We start from the raw sequence: 26,082 nt of genomic DNA, 5'->3' as shown, positions 1-26,082 counted from the left end.
TATTTTCTGCCACCCCTTGAAATACAACAGAGCATACATCAAAATCTTCAGCATTTTTGGGGTGTTAGCTTTGATGCATCTCTTATTTTATGGTCTTAAGGGTGTGACAAGTCACGTGGTTTAGCAGAGCCCTGCTGCTGCATCTCATGCATTGCTTCTTCCCTTGGAGGCTGCCTGATCTGTGAAGCTTTTGCTTTTACTGCCCCTTCCAGGATAACCCTGATGCCTGCTTGCTTGGGGTCTCCTATTCCCTGGCTATTTTTTCACTGCAAACCGTAGTCAGTCACACCTTGCATTAGACCCTATATCTGACCATCGGACTGCTCTTGATTATAGTTTAGTAAAGTTTCTGAAGCTCAGAAATCAGGGAATCACCCTCAGAGCCTGCCTTAGCTGCACTGTGAGCCTTTCCACATTGTCTGTTTTACTGCATCCATCCCTCAATCCTATTCTGTTGTTTAAGACATGCAGATATAAGGAATGGATTTGGGGAGATACTCAAAAAGGGGCATGTCCTGTATGACACTTCTCTTATTTTACAGAAAAAAGAAATGAAAGAACCAAGAGCTGTCATCTTTGAAGAAGGTGCAAAATGCCATCAACAGAGCTCGTAATAGTTTACCGTAAGTAAAACCATTTCACCACAGTTTATATGACAGCCTCGATGTTTGTTTGAAGTTCACAAGAAAATTTCCACTGCATAACTATTTATTCACTGTAGCTCTCGGCTGTACCAAACACTGGCCAGAAATGATGCTATCTATTCCTGAATGACTTTCCAGATGACTCAGCCAAAACAAGGTGGTTTAGATATCCCTGAGTTTGTTCTTCATAACATGTTGAAATTTCTCAGCCCCCTCAGTGATTTCAGGCAGGACCTGAAAATACCAAAAGGTTTGAGTGATAGAAGCAGAGATCTCTCTCTTAAGAAGAGTTACACTGATGAAATGACTGGTTCCTTATCTGTTATAATTTTTAAAGACCCAAAATAATGAGAATGCCAAACAATTTTCTTTCCATAAATACAGCAATCACACTGCAGTTCCCTTTTTTTTTTTTTTTTTTTCCCCTATTCTAGTCTTAGAACTTATGAATCCACAAAAGCCTAAAGGGAGTATTGTGACAATCCACATAACATAGACTGTACCATCCCACCCATTACTTCCTCCTGGCTGAAAAAGAGCATATCTATGAGTAACAGTGGCAAGCCAGATTTAAAGTCTCTAAGCATGAAGGAACAATCCCCTTCCTACGCAATCTTTCCCAGTGGTTACTTACCTGCTTTGCAAAATAGTTACATCTTAACATTGGTGACCTACATCGGATTTTGGCTATGCTGCAGTATACATGGTAAATGCTATAGTTAAAACTGATTCACAGACCCTCTTCCTAATGTTTGCCAGTATCTCAACTTCCATGCACTTAGCTTATTAAAATTGCTGTGCACAGTAGACTAGCAAGAGAAAAAGAAAAGCTAAACAACAGAAGCCACAAAAACATAGAATAACTACATAATATAAATAGGTTTATAAATTATAGATATAAGTTTTTTTAAATCATTGCTTTAGCTGATTATTCTCTGCATTAGAGACAATATTTTATAATATATAGGAATTCTGCTGATTCATAGATGTTACCTTTTCTAATTCTGTATCAGAAAATTAGAACAGTGCTTCAGATGATGCAGCTAGTTAACCTAAGTATTGCATTTGCAGATTTCCAAGAAAATTGTCAGGATGACTTGAAAATAAATGTTGAGTTTATTATTTATAAGAAATGTTATCTTGTCAATGCCAGCTAATTCACTTAAGATGCTATGCCAATGTGCTAGGTTCGGCTGAGCAAGGGATTTTACAGTTCGGCAGGATTATGGCTTGGCAGCTAATGCTGCTGGTAGCATTTTTTTTTTTTTTTAATGTAAGCTAACTAAATCCCTGAGTTTCTTAGTATGTCCCAGAATCTTAATTTGCAGGCTTCAAGCCAAACCTGTTCCCTTTTAAATTATATCAACTCTTTCTCCAACTTAAACCCAGGATTTTTTAACTGCTTGGAAATCTTTTGAGCATGTTGGGCTGGGTGTTGCCTTCCAAATTCTACTACTCAAATGCCCAGGTGAGGATATTTGCCCAATAGGAAAGCAGAGCTGGATGAAAAGCAGCCCAAAGTGAGAGGGAAAAAAGCTTTTCGAATTAAGTGCATTGCAAAATGAAACTCTAGCCCTGTCTCCTACCTGCTTTTGGTATTTTGTCCAAGTGTTGGGAAGTAAACTCATATCAGGAGGTGTATGTTTGTGTGTATGTCCTGCATCCTGGCTTGCTGGACAGGAAAATTGGAGCTGGGAAGGAGAGAGAGCATAAGGGGAGTCTGAAGGAATTGAGAGGCAAAGAGATTTTTGGGTTGCGCGGGAAGAAGGTCTGTGACTCCATGAAAACACTTCACTCCAGAGCACAACAGATATGGTATGATGGCTACACTCCTATGCTGTCAAGCAATAAAGAAAAGTCAAGACCTGTTTAAAGGAGGAAGGAAATTTTCTTTCTTTCCTTTCGCTGAAGAAAGATAAACCATAAACACATTTTTAATATCTAACATAAAGCAAATATTTAATAAGAACGGTAAGAATTGTAACTGTTAATAATTTTAGGCCTCCCAGTTTCTTTGCTGTGGAAAGAATAATTTTGAATGTGTCAAAGATGAGTGGAATTTGAACTCTTTGCTCCTTCATATCTTTTTGAAAATCCAAGTATTGAGTTTTAATTTTATGTATTAATATCCTTCTGTAAAAAGATAAAGACTGATTATAAAGCAATGATCTAATAGTTCCATACTTTTTTTCCTGAAGATTAAAAAAAATGAACAAGAAAATAACTTCATTTTCAGACACAAGCTGAACTTTCTTCTCTTTACATTTTGCTTATTGCATAGCACTCAAACTTTGCTACCTTACCAGTCTTTCATCTAGTCCTGCCAGAAAGGTAGCATGAACTTCTAAGGCAGAGATCTGACAGTGCTGGGCATAACTAGCCCTGGCACTGTGAACTTGCACAGCAACTTCTGCCTGCAAAGTGCAACAGATACAATTTCAGTGGTTGCAGAAACTACAGATAAGGAAGAGAGGCTGAAATAGGAAAGGATCAAACGTGGAAATGCTTTTGTTGCAAACCAAACATATAAATTAAAGGCAACAGATTCACTTTTCAAGGGTAGAGGCAGCATGGGAGATGCATTAGGATAAGCAGTCAGCAGATTACAAGACTCTTCCAGATTCTGAAAGGAAAGAAATCTTGAGAAGTTCCTGAAATTTTTATCAAGAAGCATCCCTTTTGTTCATCCCTATGCTGGGAGAATCTTGGTGATCATGAAAATGAGAGCAGATACTGAAATGAACCACAGTCAATATTTCAGGGGTTAAATTTGTCCCTCTGAGGATTGTCTACGTCACTGCTAAGGAGTATTAGACTTCTGAGTTTATGAAGAGCACCAAAGGCAGTCAGAACCACTTAGCAAGCATCCTTGGAAGCTGGTGTTGAAGCAGGAATGCAAATGGGCACCACCAGTACTGTTCCCCAACTCCCCCAGCTGCTTCGTGGTGCAGCTTTCACACAACTCATTAAAGAAACAGACCACCTCAGTGAGAGCTAGTAGGCACAGGGAAAAAAAAAATCCATTAACCACAAAGTCTTGTGGATCAGTGTGGATCTGTTCCCTGCAGACTTAAGAGGGAGCAGACACCATCCTGCAGAAAACATGTCAGGAGCGCTTGTTCACTCCTCATCCATCGGCCATTTGTGCCAGCACTACATTTTGCACAAGTGCTGTAAGCACTCTCCAGGGCTCTAACTCAGCAGAAGTTGGATTAAATTAATTAATCCTCAGGTATTTCTCGCGTGGCCTACTACTATACGCCATCACCAGTGGCAGGGAGGAGCCAGAAGAACTAAGTGCAATGCAATGACAGCCAATGAGCTGACAAATCCCATATACATTTTTGCTGGAATTAACTCCATATGGAAATGCTGTGATGGTGGAACCGCAGGCATCGTTATGAAGCTCTACTTTCTATTAATAATTCATTTATTTAACCAATATGAGCTCTAGTTTTTCAATAGCTAAATGAAATCAATTCTGTTCTTGTGTATTAGAGTTCAGGAGGATGCTGAGAGAGACTGGGGCTTATGGAGGAACGGGCAGGAGAGTAGCCACACTCTTCCCATCTCCCAGATGATGGGCTCCATGAAAAAATGACAGCTCAGGAGATTACCTCAATAGAGCGGGCAACAGTATGTCTAGTTTATGTCAGGGATATTCCTAAGGGAACACAAGATAGTGTTGAACCAGGGACGGCAAGTATTTTTCAATGTGTTTCTCCTGCAAATTACCTCCAAGTATTTTTCCTAATTCATCCCCCAACAGGCTATTTTGTAGCTGCAAGGTTTGCTGTGCAATCCACCTCTGCCTGCAGTAGCATCTTCCAAAACTTTTGCCTTACTTTGAAACTCAATTTCTTGCACTTTTGCTTGTAAACAAAAGCAAAAAAATAAACACCCATCAAAACAAAACAAAAAACACCGCAACCCTCTTCCTCCTTGTCCCCAGCTAAATACCTTGACAGTGGTGTGCCTTTCTGGTGGACTACACAACCCTGGGGCAATCTTTCAGCAATACCTCTGAGCTCAGAATTACGTGTCCATAAAGTCCGGTGTCAGGCCAAGCACATTTACCCAGGAGAAATTCTCTTCTGTCCTGCTATCTGAAGACAAGAAGAGAAAATTGTCAACAGTCCTGTTTGTGTCCTGGTTCAGGTCTAATTTGCATTACTCTGATTTTATTTACTCCCTGAATAACCCCTGAGACTCTCAAATTGGACAAGTTTTCCACCTTCTCAAGACACGCTATTGTAGCTCATAAAGCCTTCTCTGGTTGTTGACTTGCTGAAAAATCATCACGAGAAGAAATATTTCTATAGACAGAGAATCCTGTTACGTTCCAAGGAACAATTTTTGCACCATTTAGAAAAGCATAGAGAAAGCCAAAATGTGCTGGGCAGAAAAACAAAAAATGGAATTAAATACCAACATACCAACATAAATAGTTTAGAGTAATAAAACTAGAAGTAAAATATTTTTTTCCACGTTCAGCTTATCTGTAAAAACCAAAAACACCCAAGCTCCCCAGAACACCTCCTGACAACCATTTTGCGACAGACATGAAGGCAACATGCGGCTGCCGCAGGGCTGGGCAGGGCTGCCGCGCGCTCCCTGCGGCCGCCGGGCCTTCCTCGACCGGAGTCGCACGCAGCCTGGGCCCTCTGCCCCGTTGTGCGTCACTAGCGAGGGACGCGCCCCGCGCCACTCCGCCGGTGCCACCTTGGCGGCGCTGCCGTTGGTCCCACATGTCCCATCTGCCTGGGGACACCCAGAGCTGAGCCTGGCAGGCCCACACGCACGCTCCTGCCGAAAGCCTGGTGAGAGAGGATTTCCCTCACGTCATCATTTCATCTGAAAAATTCCTGTTCCTGGCCCCTCGCTCTCTGTCTCTCCATTTTTCCAGAGAGTAGCTGGCAACCATTCCAGGACTGCTTTGCAGCTTTCATTCCTTCCTTCTCTTAATTTGCCTCTAGTTTTATTATTTAGCTGTAATGACTTATGGAAGTTTTGCAGCATCATATTTCTCACTCCTTTTTCTTCCCCCCTCCACGCTTCATACTTTAAATATGAGCTGTTTGCCCCTTTTCTGAGGAAATTCAATGTTAGGAAAGTTCAGACTAACCATCCTTCAGTTCTCAGATCCGAGAAGCCTGGAAGTTCTCTGCTGCAGATGAATCAGGAGCTCTGACTCTTAACCTTAGTCCTGGTCCTCCACTTGCTCTAAGTGGCAAACTTATCTCCCTGCATGCACAAGGTGATGCCAAATGCAGCAACTGTACAACAGAAAGACCACATGGAAAACCTCTTGCACAGCTCGTCCAACTCCCTCATCTTCCAAGAAAATCCCACCCCCGTGCCCTGGACCCGCTGTTGTCCAGAAGGGACGTGGATCAGTGGGACTGCAAGATGTCCAGTGTAGAAACTGCTTCTTTCTCTACTGAGGTTCTTGGTGCATTAGAGAGAAGAAAAACCAATACCAGTATGAACTGGGAGCTCTGGCATGTCCCAGAGCACCCTCTGCTGCAGCTACATTTTAAGGATCTGAGCAGACCCGACTGTTCAATGCACCAGACTAGGAACTTGGGACTGGATTAGATCTCAATCAGGCTTAAAAGTGTTCTATAAATGTCAACTGCAATTACCTAATGATCTTTTCTGCCCTGGAAACACTGATCTAGTGCTTGACGAGCTGTTGGGTGTGTGCAGCCAGCGCTCTTTGCAAGGTAGTTTCTCGCTTCCCAGCAGGGCAGAAGGGACCCAACTAACGCAGATTATGCCAAAATGTACCAGGCAAATGCTGCTGCTTGGAACATATCACTAGCCTTCATGTCACAGCTCTCACCAAAAGGTGTATGCAAGAGTCTGACAAACACAAATTTCATTAACCAACCTATATTATTTCCCTACCTGACTCTCATTAGATTCATATGCTAAACCCAGGAAAATGTCTGGGGATTTTGTATGGAATTACAAGACTGATAATTACATCAGATACAACCTCTCCCTATCTCGATTCAGCCCAAAACAGATAACCATTTACACAGATACACAGCTTTAGGCAAGTGAGGCAACCCAGTGATGTCAATTACTTAAAACGATGCAAATACCTACGTGTATTTGTACGATAAATACAGTATAGCTCCTTATCAGCTTCAGTTTGCATGGTCCCAGAAACAGATATCATACCCATGTCTTGTCTTCCTGCAGAGCATCTGGTGTATTGTGGAAGATAGAAATCAACAAGCCAGAATTAATAGTATCAGTTTTGTAAGTTCTTACATCAGTGCAAATACATTCTTTTCTCAAGAGTCAAAATAGCAGGTTTTTATTGTCTGAAAGGACCCTGCATGCAGCACTTTCTCTCAACAGTTAACACAGATGCAGTTTGGGGCATCACATGCCATATTTAGAAAGCTCTGGTGTCACCATGGCAACAGGTTTCGCTTACACATAGTGGTTCACAGACGTATGCTCTGAACCAGAGAGCGAAAGAGATGACATGGAGAGCAAACTGCAAAGCTGCCTCCCTGCTTGCCATACAGCATGTTTGAACTCTAGGAATATAAATAGTTTGGCCTTTCTGTTTTTTTTTTTTTATTTATTTTTTTTTGGATATTTGTATGAGTTGCTGGTCATGACAAATGGCCAGCAAATATCATTGGAAACCCACTAGTGCTGTTAATAGAACACATGCAAAATATGCATAGGTAAAGAGCTTTAGATATTCATATACATATATATAGACACACACACACATAGATATATCTATGCCTACCTATGTATGTGTAGATATATATCTACTGTAGCTGCATACTAACTTACTTCTGGCATGCCCCGCTAGCGTAGATGGTGGCTGTGGATGTGTCTCCTCTGTGGCACAGGGGTTTCTCTCAGGCATTTTCCTCCATGCTGTTCAAAAGCCTTCAGCGCTGCGAAGGACACCCCAGCTCCAACGTAGCAATAATCCAGCAACCACACATCCTAGTGAAATGAGGCCAAGAAGTGATGATCTGTCAAGCTCTTCCAGCAAACACTTCTTTGCTCATCCATCTGCAGGACTAATTCCTACAAGGAGTAAATTCTGGAGAATGAAAGTAACTAGACATAGAAGACTGGAGCTTTTTCTTCCTAAGAAAAGGAAGTGGAGGAAGGCCACCCCCAGGTAAAGCGCTTTCAAGGAAGGCTTGAAATACCTTCCTACCTACCTAATATCTACCTACTACTGAGCTTGGCAAATACTGGAAAGCTTCAAACACACTCAAATCTAAGCCAAATCCTGGCTGGGGATGGAGGAGGACAGGATGTTAGTACCTTCGAATATTAAATCGAGCCACCTTAGTCTGCACAGGAACAGTATTTCCAACAGCAACAGGCAGGTCCCTGTAAAGGCAGCCAGTGCAGCTTATAAATACTGTTTTCAGCTCAGGTAGGCCAAATTCTCAGTGGATTTAAAGCTGTGTGGGAGATCTGCACTGAGGCAGTGGGAAAGGGCTGCGAATCCCCTAGGAGGTAAGCCCTGCTTTTGGCTGCCGCTCTCCAAGAGCACTGGGAAGAGAGCGGGAAGTCTTCATCTCTGGGAACAGGCAACCGGCAAAATGCTGCCCTTGGCCAGGCTGTCAGCATACATAACTCCTGTCCCCATTAAGAGGTGGCAGCATCGAGCTCCTGAGCCCCTTCCCAAGATGGGAATGACCCCACACATTAACAGGTAGCACATCAGCTTTCTGAGAGGACGAAATCTCCACCTGCCACCTGAGTGCTGGGACTGTAGCACTAGTAGGGGACTTCAGGTGGGGTGGTAGAGAGCAGGCCTAATTCAAAGTCTTGTTTACATCTCACTGTTAAATAACTTTTCCCAGTGTCTTTCACTCTTCCTGAGTGAGTTCTACAGAATGAAAGAAAAGGTCAGAAGTTGTTTTTTTTTTTTTTTTTTTTTTGGCAAATTTTATTTGCATTTGGAAGGACTTGCACCTTGCCAGCGAGCCTTCTTCAACTGTGATTTTCAAACCACTGCATTCCTGGTCCCCAACAGCCATTAAGGAGAACCACTGCAAGTCACTGCTGGGAGAGCAGCCTGCATATAACTGAGCCAGTGCACCCCTAACAGCTCTCCCCAAGGGTTTACTACCCCAGCCAGTTACAAAACATGCAAACAACATGCAAATGCTTACATGAACATAACTTAATTTTCAGTGTTCGGCGGAATGTGTTTTTCATTGCACCTCAGCTGTGGTGTAGAGATAAATGATGAATTTAGTCTTTTGACAATTTTGCTAAAGCTCCATTCCCAGCTGATCTCTTTCAAGTGATCCAAGATTTCAGATATCTTTATCCTTAATTAATCTTGGTGATAATAGGAAAAAAATTGGAATGAAGTTTTAGAAAAATAATTTCTGCCATAAAAACCATATTTTCTCCATTCTTACTGCCCAAGCCTTGGCTTTTCATTGCTCTTGCAAATATGGCACACTTGAGATCTCCTTCTCCAATGCATGTGATACTGTAGGAGACTGGAAATATTTCTGAGCCAGGAAATAATGACAGGTATTCCGATAGACATAAAGGCTTTTCTCCACAAGCTGCCCTAAAAAGGCATCATGCTGTTAAGAATATTACCTAAAATTCACTACAGCTCTATATGGCCCAGACATTGTTTTGTCTTGCTGCTCTGCAGTGCATTGCTCTTTTCCTTGAGTAGTAGCTGAGCAAAGCATACTGGACTGCGGAGAATATTTTTGCATTAATGAACATTCTCTCATAATCCTGATGGAAACCACAGTGACTGATCAGGCAGCTCTACAGGACTTTGGCAACTCCAGGGTTTTTTGGAAACAAGTGCAATGCACTCTTTGCAGGCGAGCTCCTGGCCTGACAGCCGGCTTTGCTTCCCCTGTAGCACATACCCACGTATAACGGGTAATTTATAGCTTGTTGCTTCAGCTGAATTAATTGCAATATGGACAGGAAATGGCTGCATGGCCAGTACAGGGGGAACAGCAAGAAAAGGAATAATGTTATCGAGGCAGGCGTTCTTCCACTCACAAGTGCTACTCACTGGGCTGGTGTTCTAAAGCAATTTAGCACCAGCAATTTAGAAGCACTGGGCTTCTAAAGCAATTTAGTTGTTGGACAGCAGGCTGCCACTGTCTCTCCTGGCCTCAGCCCCATGGATGCATGGGCAGGGGAAGAGCGCAGGTGGTAGCACCAGCCACGGGTGCCAGGAGAGTTTTATACCACCGCTGCATCCTCTCTGCGCTTCAGCCTTCCCAGTGAAGTGGCAGAAAGTCCCTGGCTTTCTGCATGGGCCTGGGAAAGACCATGAGAGAAAACAGGCAGCTGGAGAAGCCCAGAGGAAATAAGAAGGGCCAGATTAAATGTGCAGACATGGAAAGGTGGTGAGGAGGGGAGGGGAAAGCACACCGAGGAAGAATTTCTTATTTCGTGACAATTGGCCAGCCATCGGACCAATTTAGCAAGCTGTAGGTGGTAAATGTAGTAATTACCCATGTGGGGAAAACGGACAACCAAGTCTCTGCCACCCACCAGGTGGGATATTTCAAGACTAAGCAGAGCTGCGTGTAACTATTCAACCAGTACAAGTATTTCAGCTAAACACCACGTAAATATACGTGGTTGTTGAGGAGTTGGGGCCGCTTGCCTTTCCATGGGCGCCTCCTCTCTCCATAGCAGCTCTCGCAACACAAAAAGGAAGGGGTGCAACCTCCATACAGAGATCACAGCCCACTGAGAACTGAATGCATGGAAATAGATAAATGAGCACATGTGAACTCCAACCTCATACCTGGTCTTGACATGGATGAAATCAGTGAGTTTTCCAAGATACTCTATAGTTTGAAATTCATCTCCTCCGGTTTTATGTCTGGCTTCTTGATGTCTGTGGTGTAACTAGGCAGGTCTAATCTAACATGCTAAAAAAGAATCATATTCTCTAAAACAACAGTGTTAATTAGCATATATAGAGATTCTTACAGGCAGAATCTGTGCTGATGCTAAATTCACACTCCTGATTAAGCTGTGAAGTGCCCTCGCTGGGAGTAATTGCTGCACTGTAGGCACAAAGGTCAAGTCAGGTTAGCTGTGTTTAAAAACAATAGAAGCACAACCCTTAAAAAAAGGGGCAAGAAAAAGATTTTCCATACATAGTTTTACCCAAATCTCTGCACTCTGAGAACAACAAAGGAACAGAGATGCCAGTGCCAGAGACCAACCAGGCCAAAATCCTGGGGGTAACTCTGTTCTGTAGCTGGATATCTCTGGGTTTCTCCACGCACAACATGCTACTGCAAAATAGTTAATAACTGGATTAATTTATTTCAGTTCGAGCTGCACATATTTTCACTCATTATGGAGCAGTACCACAGATGTACTCTTTCACAAGGAAGAAACCCTTGAATAATGGAAAAAGTACTGCATGACTTGAATAGTTTAACAGAAAACAGCCTCATAGCTCTTTGGTAAAGTATCCTATAGAATATGGTACTAATCATATTCCTTAATATATTCTCAATTCAAAAAGCAACAGAAAGCTGATAAGAAACTGTACAAAATAATACAACTCTAGCTTTTGCGGCCTGATGGAAGAACTGGAAAAACAAACTGCAGACCAAATAATCCCCTGTATTCACTACCAGTCCAGAAAAGCCAAAGGTACAATCTCACCACAGCATTTCTACCACTCCTCAGCACAGGATTGCAGAGATTAAATGCCCCACATTCACTACACTATTGCAGCAAGAGGACAGAAGTGTCTCCATCCTCATGTGCTCTACCTCATTTCTCACACAGAAACTCTCTGCTTTTGCAGGGTTACTTGCATCCAGTGCTGGGGGAGAAAGGGGTGATATAGCTGCAAAACACAAGGGCAGAGCTAGTAACTCGTACCTCTTCCTGCTTCATATCCTCTGACGGCACAACAGAAAGCAACACAACTCTGCTCTTACAGCCCTGAAAAACCAGGCAAGCAGGAAAAGAAGAAATCTCTCCCCCCAACTCCTCTCAGTTTGTCCGAGTGCCTTTATGAAGAAACTGAGGTCCCTGCTTCTGAAGACACAAGGTCTCCCACACGTGGCAGGGCACAAGTGTGACGCTTAATATATTGTGCATGGGAAACTGCTCAAGCCGCAAAACCCGAAAGGTGGCCCCTTCTGAGGAAGGCTGGGGCAGCTGCCTGGACACAGGGTTCCTACTGCAGTGCAACAGTCAGGAGCAGAAGAAACCCATGTTGTCCTACAAGGTTAATTATTTGGTCTCCCTACATCACTTTGACAGGGCTGTCTGAGTAGCTCCGTAGCTCTTTGGCATGCAAATGTCTTTGGCACTGACAGGAAAATACAAAAACTGCCCCCCCAAAAAAAAGAGACTGGGGAAGAACTGCCTGCTTAATTATCAGAGCAGCACAATGTGGAAAATCCTTTGCTTTTCGCTGAGTCTTCAGCCTTGAAGTTTTAATTGGCCATCTAAGGGCCTTGCCGTAGTCATGGCTCCCTACAGTCAGTGGATGCCAGTGTCGTGGCATGAGGCTGTTGTGGGCATAAGCTGGCAGCCTGAGGGGGCTTGTGGCTCTAAGCTGTAGCATTCAAAACCACTAAGTGTTGCAAATGAGCTCTTGCAGTTTGCTCTCTTCTTTCTCATTTTTAAGGTTTACCTCTTTATAACTGCCTTTGTGACTGGGAAAGGTCAGAAATATGTCTCAGAACTGAGATGAGAGTAATTCACTAACCTCTGACTGGTCTAGGTTTTAAGGAAAAAAGTAGGATCTGCTGAGGGATGCACAGCAGCCTGCAGGCCAATAACCCTGCCCTTTCCCTATGTTTAGCCACCACTGCCATTAGTAGTGGCAATCCTGCACATCGGATCTCAGACACTGCCTTCAGATCCAATTTAGCTGCTGCAGGTCCTGTAAAGGCAACATCAAGAAATGCCAAATGACTCATTAAAATCTTCCTACATGTCCAGGCACTGCGATGTTTCAAAAGCAGCATGTCCAGGTCGGGAATTACACCGAATGCGAGAGGCCTCCTTGTGCCTGCTGAAATGCTGTAAAAACAGGACAGTCCTTTCCCAGAGGGGCCCAGCAGAGCCTGCCAACAACTTTGGGGTTGCCAATGTCCTACTGCTGATGGCACGCTAGCTGTCCTGGTGGGTTCAAGGCCCATCTTCCAGAGAGCCCACCAGCACGTTGCCAGTCTCTTAACTCCTGCCCTCTGCTTGTTTTGATTCCAAGACAGACTTGGGCATTTCCCACACAGGCTCCAACCTCTCAGCACTGCTTTGCTGCAGCCACCCCGACGTGGGGCTTTCTGGAATGGAAATCCCTGTTCCCTCTCCGGAGCATTCGCGAGTCAGAGCTCTCATAGACAGGAGCTTATTTCTGGCTTTACCTTTCTGGAAGGAAAGGAAATGCTGCCATGCCGATACCGAGCCACGCTCCCAGGATGTGCATGGTTTGGCCGGTATTTCCATATGAAAGCAAGAGCTTGAATCACCCCTCATAAGAAAAACCTGCGGAGGTGAAAGAGACAAGAGAAGCTGCTTGCTAGGAGAGGAAAAAAAACGACCATTATTTTTCTGCAACCAAAAAGCCATATGGAGGCTGAAAAGACCATGACAAACCCTCGCTTCTTCCCCACTCAGAGTTGATCCTCCTCTTCCCTTTTCCTTACGCCTCTTCAGCAACTCTTAGTATTACAATTTATTAATCACAGCTTAGTTCTGGGACATTGCCCACACTTCTCACTAGCCACGTAAAAACATTTGCTACCAATATTATTTCCAAAGTTGTATTCTCCTGTGAATTCATTGCTGATCACAAACTGAGCTTGAAATAAATACCCCAAACTCTCCTGCCAGCTTCACTGCTCATCTGTGTCCCCCTTCCTCTGGCTCCCTGCTCCAGGGCTGCAGGACTCTTCAGGCTTTTGCCTAAATACCTGCTCTGCAGCCTTGCTGAAGCTCCCTGCAGCATCAGTTCGGGCTCCTCTTCAGCGTGGACTTTGGTCTCACCTTAAAAAGCTGCAGTCCAAGCACAAAGTCTAGTAAGTACATATAAGAACCAATAACCCAGAAAGCAGCAAAAAAATTACCTGCTCCTCAGGCAATGAAGGGTACTTCTTTCACAAGGAGGCAGAAGATTCCCTCATTTATTTGATATCCTGATAACACCTGAATTCTGTAACAAATTTTAATACCTGTAAAGATGACTGTGAAACAGACTCTGCTCAGCAGTGCTCATTGAGAGGACAAGAGGCAATGAGCACAAATTGAAACAGAGATTTCCATTTGAACATTAAAAACAAAACAAAAAAACAAAACCTGTGAAGGTGGTTGAAGACTGAACAGCTGTGGGGTTTCCCTTCATGGAGATGAAACCTGATCAGACCAAGTGCTGGGCAAGCAGCTCTAGCTGGCCCTGCCTGAGCAGGGGTTTGGACTAGGTTGGTCTCCAGAACCTGCCAGCAGCAGCTCTTCTGTGATTCTGCAACCTGACCAGCTCTTCTGTTGTAGGGCTGCCTAAAATTAGCCAGGAATTATGCAGAAATGGAGAAAAAAAGGGCTTTCTTGAGAGCACAAGTCGGCATCAGTATGTCACAGCTAGAGAAAGAAATCACCCTGTCTTGCTCATGCTTTGCTGACTACAATAACCAGCCAGCTGGGCACCCAGGCACAAGGCGCCACAAAGCAACCACGTGATGCTCCTGCTAGGAACAGGACATCTGCAGACCCCAAGGCAGCTAGTGACGGGTGGTGACAGAGGTGGGAAGGCTGCCGCGTCCACCCCCGAGCCTGCAGAGCACCCGGCAGTGGTTCAGTGCTCCTCCAGCACTGTCCTCACCAACTGTTACCAAGACACTTCAGCAAGACTTAACCAAAAAAAAAAAAAAAAATCCACCAAACAAAAAACCCCCAACCTCCTACCTCTAACTTCATCAAACCATCCTACTTTGTCTCCTTCATGGAGGTGGCCATAGTCCTCTGCATTGTCATATTTGAAGTACATATGAATTCAAAATGTATTTGACTATCTAAAAAGCTAAGTGCAAAAAAAGTTTATTTTCACTGAAATCAGATACCTTCCCAAAAGCAACTAGGAGGAATCTCCAAACTATCTTTAAAATGCCTGTTTTTGTGTTTGTGATTTTTTAACATTTGAAATAGCTGTTTCTCACATTCCCCTCTCTGTGAGAGAAGTGGGAAGATTCATAGATCTGACTAATCTGAGCAACAGTATCTTGAAAAAGAAGGGAAACAGATTCCTAGGAACTAAAAGAAGAAAAAAAAAATCATTTTGAGCCTAGAATTTATTCCTAAAAAACAAAACAGAAAAAAATTACACTCTGAACTCTATTGCTTCACCAATCTCCTATCGCCCTCAAATGAAGATGGAGATGTGCTAAAAAGCAGCATTTTTCTGTGGTTGTTTTTAGCACTGACCTCAATTTAGCTGGCCTGGTTTGTCAGGAAAAATCCAAATAATATCCAAGGACCTCCAGAGGTTTCAGACAATTGTCCACTGACAATAAAAATGAGCGTCAAAGAAGCACTAGCTCAGCCTTGTCTGCAGAACAACTTACCTGAGGGAACTTACAAGGTCCTCTACTAGCAAGCACACAGGCAGATACAATGTTCAGTTCAACTTTTGCCATTACTTTTTGTGGAGACCATTGTCAGTCATCAGATGACTAGACAGACTCTGGATATCTATCCCCCTCAAATGTTACATTTTTACATAATTAAAAATAAAAATAAATCTAAAACTGATATAGCTCTTTAGGCCTAGATATATAAATTGACTGCCTTTTGCCAGCACTGATATTCTGTCAAAATTAAGACACAGAGCTAAAAAGGGAAAAACACATAAGAAAGAGGCACCACACTGACAGCTAATACTGCTACCTCCAAGGTGGACTAAAGCAATAGCAATCTGGCATTTTTCATCACTTCTTCACAGGAGGATGGACTGGAAGTATGCTGAGGACAATTAAGGAGAAAATGAGAAAAAAATGCAGAGCCTTTCTATTTCATATATTTAGCTAAAAAAAAAAAAAGCACATGAAAACTGACACTGAAAAGCATTGATTTCTTCTTCATAAAGTAACTTTGAAAATGATACTAATCTGCTTTTTGAAACAGAGGGAAGAGCTGGTTAAGAACATTTCTGAGGTCAGTGTGTGCCATTTACTTACTATGGAACGCTTATTGTCACATACTGTAATTACACCCGCAGAATTCTTAAGTTCCAGTGGAAGAGTGTGAGCCCATTCCTGCCCTGGAGCTTTGTTTCTACAGCCAGAGGAGTCTCTTTCTACTTACTGTAAATTTAAATTTACTTACAAATCTTCTTTACTTAAAAAGTCTATTATCTGGATTTGCCCCCAGCATGACTGGTTCAACACAACAGAAGATGTTAACAGCCCATGTTAACTACTGTGCTCAAATACGTCTTAGTCTCTGCTGGATGAGCAACAACACTAAGGAGGAAAAGGGCACCTCTCAAGCAGAGGGCACTCCTGGCAAGGGAGAAAAGAACACAGGGGACACAGGCATTTGTGTGCACAGTATTTGCAGGTTACATACTGCTTATTTTCAGGAGAGAAAAAAAAAAGGCAACTCTAACAGAACTTGAGGGGAAAATCAGAAATATGAGAAGTTTGCAGATGAAGTAACGCAGAACAGTTTGGCAACAAGTACATTTTTCCTTAGCAAAGGACTGACCTGGAGCTGTGAAACGGGTGTGGTGTTCTTCTCTTGGATGAGCTCCTCTTCTCCAAACCAACAGTTAGGAACACGGGTGCATGAGTGAGTGTGAGCGTGCGGGTGTGCGAGAGCTTCCGCAACAGCGGCAGCAAGAAAGGGGAGAGCGCTTCAGTTCATGCACATTTTTATTGAGTAGTAATATAAAATGCTTCTTTCATTGTTACAAGTGCATGCTTTGATTGCCAACATTTCGAAGTCAAATTACAAAGGCAAGGCTGTAGGCTGTAGTGAATTACTTGGGCACTTATACAATTGTTAAAAAATATCAATGGACTGTTTTGTTTCTTTTTCCTTTTTCGAATGAACCAGTTGAAACCCGTAACTGATATACAAAGGGAAAAAAGTGAAAAAATTACACATTGTGGCACATGACAGAACAGAACAAAATGACTAAACCATTATGACATTAACAGTAATCATGCATTTAGAATTCCACATGTAACTACAAACTTATTTAAATTTCACAAGGTTTGTTAAACATGCTACCCATCTATATGTGCACTGACAAGCTTATGTTAAAAACTTTAAGAATACTCTCCCCTTAGATTTTTTCAAAGCTTTTCTTGATTACAAAATTTCAAAGGCATTAAGCATTTTTTTTTTTAGAGAATATAAAGTACGCCAGTATACATACATTTCCAGTATAAGTCAGACCACTAAGCGCATTACAGTCCCATACAGGCCTATACAGCCAATTTTTTCTTAAAAAACATGCATAGGCAGATTTTTACAGAATATAGATGCTTTTCACTGCACTTAATATGGTGTCTTGTTCACTATACTTAAAAATGCACCACTCATAAATATTTAAATTCAGCAAGCCACAACCAAGACTTGATTTACCAAAAAAATCCAGAAACCCCCCCCAAACCAAACCCCCTAAATATAAACAGCAAAAAAAGATAAATGTTATAATTATTCCAGTTTTTGTTTAAACAAAAAAAAAGAATAATCGCTGCCAAATTAGTAAGATAAGTGTTATATTTAAAGAAGGGCATTGAAGCACACTAAAGAAACCTGAGGTAAGCATATCTGTACAAAATTAAACTGTCTCTCTCTCTCTCTCGCTCTTTTTTTTTTTTTTTTGGCATTTTAAACAAATTTCCAACATCTTTTTTTCTTTTTTTTTCTTTTTTTCTATATTTTTAAAGACTGCCTAATTTATTTCATAGCCATTGTCTGACAAGAGTAGCAAAACATTATCAATAAATAGTCCTTATTTAGTTTGTACATTTTGTTAAAAATGTTTTGATGTTGTCCATGTTTAGTGCTGCAACTGTAAACGTACAATAGTTAGTAAGAAATTAAACAAAGTTTTCATGTCCAGTAACATAATAAAAGGCCTTTCAGTAACATATCTAGAAGATCCCAATGCAGTAGGAAAACATGTTCATTCCCCTAACTTTGCAATATATACCAGCATTAGCTTTCATTTTTCTACAAGCATTTTAAAGGCATATCCAAAGGAGGTGTTGATCCCCCACCCCCCTCCCACCAAAATAAAGGTTGCAATCTCTTCATAGATGATTTTGTAAACTGAATCCAACACCTGGCCCCCAGAGCAAGAAAGCTATGATCAGAGGCAAGAACATCCAACTGCTGCCGTGCAGCAACCCCGTCGTGCCCTGCAGCTCAACCCCCCTCCCCTGGCAGCGGTCACTGGATATTGCTGCTATTACTGCCGTTGCTGTCAGTGCCATTAGTCTCTGTGGAGATTGCCTTGTTGATGGAGTTAAGGTTGGCATCGGACGGCACATCTCTGCGCGGAGGCATTCGCTCATTAATTCGATCTAAGCCTTTGGCCTCTTCGAAGCTAGTGATCTTATGTTGGGGTGAAAATCCTTTGATAGCTAAATAAAGGATTATTAAAAAGCAAAATTAGCAACGTAAAACTCTTGGCAGTCTTTCCCCCAACTTAGCCATGAGTGAGAAAGCCCTTCTTTGAGAAGGAGGCAACGCAAAATCTGACCGCACAACGGACTCCTTACCGTGTTCAGAAAGACCTGGAGGTTAAGCACACTGTCGCTTGCAAACCAACTATTTTTGCTTTTTTTTAAAACAAGATCAACTTCTGATATTTTGCTCTCCACTGGGGTTCAGCTTAAAATACTAAGTGGCTGATATGAAACATGAGTTTGCCACGAGGAACAAGGCTTGGGGCCCAAGAGTCACCAGGTTAGCATCTCCTCATAAAACTTAAGAGCCTTAAAAACTGTGCGTCTTGTGTGGTTAGGCAAAACTCCCAGTTGACTTTTGCACATGAGCACATGAAAGCCAAAAGCACAGGCCAACTGCAGACAGCAAAGCCACGCTGTGCCCAGTTTGGGATGATGCGACAACGCCCTCGTCTCACATGGACTGCTTGCTGGTCACTCAGAGCCATTGGCCTCCCTGACCTCCCCAGACTTGTGGAAAGCAGCTCATGTCAAACAACAGTAAATCAGTGCAGCATAGACTAGGAATCACGTTTTTTGGCACACTTATACTTTTAAACTTTGAAAATACATTTGAAAAACAAGGGACCAAAGTTCCAAGTGGACCCGAAGAATTTTGAACTGCCTTTTAGCAACAGCATTAATGATGGCTCACTGGTCTCAGAGGGCAGCCCGAGGCTCAGACACATATTTGTAATGTGGAATCATTTGAAGAGCATGCCATATATATGCATGTATATATATATATATATATATATATATATATGCATTTTTATTTTAATGATTTAAGATATTTAGGTTTAAATCTGAGAAGAAAAATGCACTGCAGGTGAGGAGCAGGTCACAGGTCTAAGAGCCTGCAAAAGCCTTCTGTGCGTTTTTCTCTTACCTCCACACCAAACAACCTACTGCACTGCCAAGTTGCTGGCTGCACTTTTGTTATGTCTCTATCTTAACATGCCATGAAGCAGAAATGGTGTGTTAGTACCAGGAAATTGGAAACTCTCCAGGGAGAAAATGGTAAAGGACTTTCAAAGACCAAACTCAGTATTCCTTTTCTCCCTATATCTCCTCTCTACCTCAAAGTCCTTCTGCTCTCCTTCCAACACACAGACCCCGTTCTGGACTAGTTTAAACTTCTGTTCAAAACAAACAAACCAAAAATGACCCCTAGTACCAATCTGTCACTCTTTGCATTTTATGGGGAGTGAGAAAAGTGTTTTCGTGCCAATATTTTAGCCAACCATTTGTGTGAATATAGACAGATCATGTTTGCCCCAGGATTTATTTCCTTAAGCAGTTCCACCACAGTTATCTTGGAACATGGGTCTTAACAGCAATTGCTTTAACTCAGGAAAACAACAACAACAGGACGGTGATTAGTCAGGTGAGCAGGGATGGAGCAGTGAAAACAGAACAGGCCCTACAGGAAGGTGCTTCCGCTTGTGTTTGTTTCTTTCCCCCTTTACGCTCTGCAGGCAGCGGGGCTGCCTGACACGCCCCCAGGCGCCCAGCCCGGGGCAGCGGGCACTCAGCAGCTGGTGCCAGTGGCAGCTGTTAAAGGAAACAGCGTTTTGTCCATCCTTAGGTGGGTCTGTGTGGACCAGCCGCCACGATGGTGCCTACAGGGTCTAACCAGAGGCGATGGCAAACCAAGCATTCACTTGAAGAGTGAATATTGCTGGCAGGGGGCAATCGGCAATTGGTTGCATTTTGAGCAGACACATTATATATAATCTGTAATACTGAAGAAGGTTCTCTGCTGTAGTTGCTGGTCAGACAACGAGTATTAGCAGTTTACATTTAGAGTCTACTGAACACAACACAGTCACAGAAAGTCACAGAAAACAGCCAAACTGTCAACAAGAATGCACACTGCAGATTAGAGATTGCCAAGAGGAATAGATAATTCCAACATAAATAGCAGCTTACTCACTGCTATTTAAAAAGCAGTTGTATTTTCTCTTACTTATTTGTTTATAATTTTAATCACTGCTCTGCAAAAAAATCAAAAACAATTTCAGCTGGCCAAAAGGGCACATCTCTCCAACAGACAGCAATCATGAGATTTTTTTTTTTTTTTTTTAACTAAAAAATTCCTTCAGGAAATTTGAGAGGGGCAAGAACAAAATACAACTGAAGAATTTTGTTTTAAAGGGGAATTCTGAAAATTCTTCATCCAAAACTTTAGAATACTGAATATTGTACATCTAGAGTGCAATATGTTATTGCTCACTTCTTAACATAGATAAAATTGCTTCAATTAGAGCTCTATCAATAAAGCACCCGTTTTCAACACTAGTCATTCCAACTCTTCTGAGGCAGCCAGTCACTTGACGTTTGTAGCTTAGATGGTGCTGATGTTAATGGTTGTTCTAATGTAAACACCCAGTGTGTAAACTGCCACTACCAGAGGAAACAGACAGCTTGCAGACAAATGTCTCATGTTGTTTTACTTCTAAAGAGAAACAGAAACATGCTCAACTGCAACAAAAGACTGATAAGATTTTTTCACTAGTGACCTAAAAGAAAAAGAAAAAAAAGGAAAAACTGAAGGATAAAAAACACCACCACCAAAAAAAAAAAAAAAAAGAAAGAAAAAAGGAAGAAAGAATGTTTATAAAAGCTGTGTGCTTTTCAACACCAGAGATTGCTGAAAATGGTTTGAGGCAGAGAAATGACCTGGCCTTTATAGGATGAGCTGTGTGTCAGAGCGCTGACTAGCTGCTGCTGCCATGTTGTGTCCCCTGCAATGCAAAGCCCCTGACCTCTGCCTGTGCATTGCTCAGTGCCTGCTTCAACATACAGAAATTCCAGCGCTGATTGCAACTTTTGGGAAAGGAAAAAAGACACCACCATCACCCCCCAAAGAAGCAAAACATTTTCCCCTTTAAAGCAATTACATTTTGGTTAATACCGAGCCACAATTGTTAGCCCAACACCCACACAATCTGTACAAGCTACAGCAAAATGAATACACCCAGCAGAGCCCTTATCTGTTGTAGCAGCAACAGAAAGGGGACTGGCCAATTTACCTTCATCAGCCTCAATAGCCTCAACAGTAGCTGAAGAGAAGAAAGGGGTAGCAAAACGAATGAGAAAATGAGCAGAGGATTTTAAGTCTAAGAACAAGTCAGTGAATAGCAAAGGAGCTAATACACTAATGTTACTGTAAGTGCTGGATTTTGGCAAAACAGACACACACAGAAATGCTACACAAAACAATAATTTGCAGATTGAATTAAGCTATCATTGATTTTGAAGCGGAAAGATTCACATAACAAAAGCTCTTAAAGACATACTCAAATGTTTTTCTTTCGACTCAAAATTACAAAGTGAAAATGTCTTCCATATTGCACATCTGACCTGCTACATAATTCCCACAGCATTTAAAAAGAGCAGTTGCAGTTGCACTGTTAAAAGTGAAAAGTGGCATAAAGCCATGAGAAAAAAAAAAAAAGAAAAAAGACTTAAGATGTCAGCTTGAAAAGTATTTGCTGCCACTACAGCAGGAAAAGTGCTACACATGCAACTTAAGAAGATTTTTTTCCTCCCTCCTGATTACAAGAAAGCTTCCTACAACATAGGAGAGAATTTGCTCAGACAGCATGTCCTTGGCTTGCAGGCTTGCTCAGTGTGCTCCACCAAATTTCTGAAAATTAAATGGTGATTTTGATATTTTAAATCAGTAGGGGCAGATGCAAAACTGAAAGTTGTTGGACTCCCAAAATTGCAAAGCCTGGTCAGAGAGAGAAAAGTTTATCAGGAGGTTGGTGCAGTGCTATGAGCAAACTGTATTTTACCCTGTCTTGAAATAATTGATCTTAAAAAAACAACATTCAAACGCCACCCAACATGTTTGCCTTGAATTTATTTCTGCAGCTGGACATTTGGAAGCTGAAGCCAATCAGCAAATACAATCTCACATAGCAATGGCAGGTCAAATATTTAAAAATAATTTTGATTTTGAAGAACTCCACTAGTTTAGAGAAAAAGTCAAAAGGCAAACCTTTTAGGAATTCACTTTTTCTTTCTTATTTCTTATTTCCCCCAATGTAGAAACTCTTCTGTCCTCCATAAAGCCAAAGCATATATATATATTTTTTAATTAGGATGTTAAATATGGATTGAGTCAATGCTAGAAGATGTATACCATCGTCTTGCTGCATGGGGAAAGTAGAGGAGAAGGTCCACATGCACCAAGGTAAGCCTGTGCCTCTCAAGCTACAGAGCAAGAGAGATGGCAGAATTAAGGAGCTAAACCAACGTGAACTCAAAATAAAAGAAATCACAGTAACTACGATGAGGAAAATAACATGAGTAACCAGCTCCAAACCAGCACTGACACATTAGAAAAAAAATGATGACTAAAATTGATACTGCTGTAGAACATACAGGTCATATTTTCTGTTAATGCAGTAGTGTCAAACATGTGCTTAACAGAAACTATGCAAATTTCAGATTATATGGTGAATAATGATGTACTATGTGTCAACTAATGTAGAAGCCTGTATATATTTTACTGAGCCAGAATACTGCAGTATGAGATGTTCCTTTTAACCACTGGAACAAGAACTTTTGCCAATGTTCTAAGAATTCTTTTCATTTCCTAGTATTTTGCCAGGGCAACAATAGCAGATATTCCTTGGGCCAAATTTTCTGACAAGTTGAAGGGAACAATACTGAGCAGAGCCTAGATAAGACCCCAACCCCTTTAGAGAGGCAGCCTGTGGAATCATATTGCAGCATTTTCAAAGCAGAATGTTACTAGGTGTGGAACACACAAGTCATTCAAAGGAAAAAAGTGAAGGAAAAAATGGGAAAAGGTTTACCAAGGAATACCTGAATCTTCGAGATAAGAGAAAAGAGACAGTAAAGGGAAAAAATACAGAGAGAGTACTCCAGGAAGGAAACAGGAAAGTAAGAGGCTGAGACTGTGATAAGAGTATAAACGCATCTCTATTTCTTAGCACGTACTGACAACAGAACTACGGCAAGTGTAAGACAGCCTTGTGTGCCTAGTATATATTCTACAGTAACGTACACATTAAAAAAAGAGCTTACAGTAGTAAATTAAATACTTTGCAGCTCCTTATTCCAAGAGGAACATTTTATCAAAGGCAGCTCTATTATGAACTTATGGATTTTCAGTAACAAAAAGCACTTGGTATAAAACTGAGCTGACAGTCTGTATTGTGTTTGTTTACAAGGCTAAAACAGTGTTTATAAGAGCCTCCCTTCACTTTGGCTTAAATCATCATGTGAAACGGTTCTTATGCTGTTACATAGAATTGCTAGAGATAAAATCTACTCCTTGAGCTATTTTTATTGGTGAGTCTCTAAGAGGAAGAACAAATCAGATAAAATAAGAGTTTGAGTGTCATTATCTAAGCTGAATCTTCAGCGCTCAGTGTATCGAAAGCTGGTCTTAAAACAAATAATAAAAGATGACACTGTAAACTCTGGAAAGAGGGTGCTCACATGTGATGCTGATCTACCATTCTAAACAGTTGATTTTCAGGGATTTTTGTTCAAAAAAAAAAAAAAAAAAAAAAAAAAAAAAAAAAAAAAACAGTGCTACGTAAAAACTCTTGGGAAATGGCCTTACATGAACTGCTCACAAATCCTCCACTACAACAAACCATATGTTTTACTCTGTGCTTCATTTTATTTATTTTCTCCGAGAAGACTGCAGTTATTTTTCTTGGTTTCTGCAGTTAAAAAGTCGTTTTTATTTTCAACACACCATGTCACACACAGGCAAACATACTTACCGCTTTGCAGTGTTTGTTTCCCTCCAGAGAGCACACCACTGGGCAGCATTCCTGTTGGAGTCAAACCCTTCAGTGTCAGCACACTTTCACTCTCTTCTCTGCAGGGGCAGGGAGAAGAGAAAGGAAAACAAGTAAATCTTTTTATCTTTTAGTTTTTGTTTTGCTTTGCTTTAGCATGGACAATATTCTAGAATTTTTTAGTTGCATCTGTCCTGCAATGATTGGGTTCTGTTCCATGTCTTTACTCGGAAAGAGGCAACCCACGCAGTGCAGTCCTCCCCATAGCGTCTGGGCTTTCTCCTCTGTACGTAGCTCACCAGGGTGCCGTACAATGCACAGACGCCCTTTACAGAAATCCTCTGACCCTGGGAGTGTGAAATGATGTATGCAAATCCATGCATTTGCCTACAGTGCTAAAACCAAAACCACAGAAAAAGGAAGCACCAAAGGAGCAGTACGTGCCAGCCACACATTCAGATCTGCCTCGTACAATATGGGCAGAAGTACACTTAAATTGTTTTTTTGGCTTCATCTACACTAATAGTCAGAGGCATCATTTCTTATTGTTCATCAGCCACCGAAAAAGCACCTAAAAAGCTCATTAAAATTAATAAGCAATTTTACCCAAGTTTTTTTAAAGCCTTTTTTTTCTACATCTTTTCTGTATGCTGAAAGTGATACTGATTTCACGGAAAAGAGTTTAAGAAGCCCAAATATATTTTGCAGTTCTCTAAATACACATAGTTTCTAATATATGTCAAGAAGAATATTATAGCTCTATCCACACAAGAAGTTAAATCCAGCTTTCCATGAGCTCTACAATGCTGTCTCTGATGACATATTTTCTCAGCAGCAAAATTGACCCCAATGCTCTAAGATAAGCCTATTTTGAAGCATTTTACTTTGAAATATATAATGACATTAAGCTGGAGGAAACAAACACAAAGACAGAATTTAGTTCTGCATTTGCTTGATGATACTGTGATTCTATCAAAATTGCCCATCAAGAATTCTAGTACATACAGTTTTCTTGAAGCCTCCATGCCCTGAATTACTTATTCATTTCAAACAGCTCGTTTACAAACTCTGTATACTGAAGTTTTTTAGCTTGATAATAAATCTTCCTGTACACACAACTTTTCTGTAAAAGTTAAAATCAGATTCTCTGTCTGTTCTTCTTTCAATTTTTGGAAGCCACTAGAAAGAATGCAACAGCCAAATTTTTCCAGAATTAACACAGCATTTTCACCTCACTAAGCAACATTACACCCGAAAGCTTTGCCTTCTCCTGATAATTTGCCTCTGCAAGTGCATAATCCACATTTTCAGTTCAGGCCATTTCATCTCTCTTGAACTAAATTGCAATAGCATTTACAGCTTTGCCTTTGTAGGAAATGTTTATGTGCAGCACTTCTTTAAAAGATGTGTCCCTGAAAAACTTCTGTATCACAAATTCTAATATTTTTAGCCTTTAATACTTTCCATGGTATTTAATCGCTCTTATGCCCTTATTTAACTGATTAGATGTTTTATTTACCTCTTGGCTGTTTAAATATATTCAGAGAAAAGTCAGATTAGAGAGTTCAAGGTCACAGAGAGGCAGCCTTCCACTGAATTTAAGCTGTTATTCCTATGATGACTTTTCCTTGGCAAAACTTATTTATAACCTTTGAAATTGAATACAATGATATTTTGCCATCTAATTTTTCTGAGACTTAGGTAGTCAAAATGATGGCACAGATACGAGCTTACATTTAGTTAAAGGGAGGTGGTCACCATGGCTTAGAGAATAGGCACTTGACCAAGTTCTTTGGCTGTGATGTAAGTGAGCACTGCTTGCTTGGAAAAACTTTTCCATCACTAGTGGAGTAAGTTTCATATCAAAACAGGAACCATAAAGACTTCTGATACAGGCTGGTGTTGCCACCTCAGGCTTTTCATGGTTTTAACCAG

The 26,082-nt window shown here is 41.4% G+C and overlaps 1 protein-coding gene across 2 annotated transcripts in view; it reads right to left on the bottom strand.

Moving 5' to 3' along the window:
* Positions 1 to 16,528: 16,528 nt before the first annotated feature.
* Positions 16,529 to 26,082, bottom strand: part of PPP3CA (protein phosphatase 3 catalytic subunit alpha) — a 165,098-nt gene continuing 155,544 nt past the window's right edge. Inside the window, exons 12-14 of one of the 2 annotated variants that reach the window (XM_088524015.1) lie at positions 24,130 to 24,227; positions 21,391 to 21,420; positions 16,529 to 18,271 (exon numbers count right to left, since the gene is read on the bottom strand). In XM_088524015.1, the coding sequence (XP_088380141.1) occupies positions 18,078 to 18,271; positions 21,391 to 21,420; positions 24,130 to 24,227 (322 nt within the window). In that variant the 3' untranslated portion in view covers positions 16,529 to 18,077. The remainder of the gene's footprint in view (positions 18,272 to 21,390; positions 21,421 to 24,129; positions 24,228 to 26,082) is intronic. The other variant, XM_088524017.1, reaches the window with a different exon arrangement.

This window comes from Tinamus guttatus, unplaced genomic scaffold, assembly GCF_059628265.1.
Source record: "Tinamus guttatus ecotype Peru unplaced genomic scaffold, ASM5962826v1 Tinamus_guttatus_pri_ptg000202l, whole genome shotgun sequence".
Taxonomy (NCBI): Eukaryota; Metazoa; Chordata; class Aves; order Tinamiformes; family Tinamidae; genus Tinamus; species Tinamus guttatus.
Note: the sequence above shows the minus strand (reverse complement) of the source record. Positions and strands in the feature narration are given on the sequence as shown.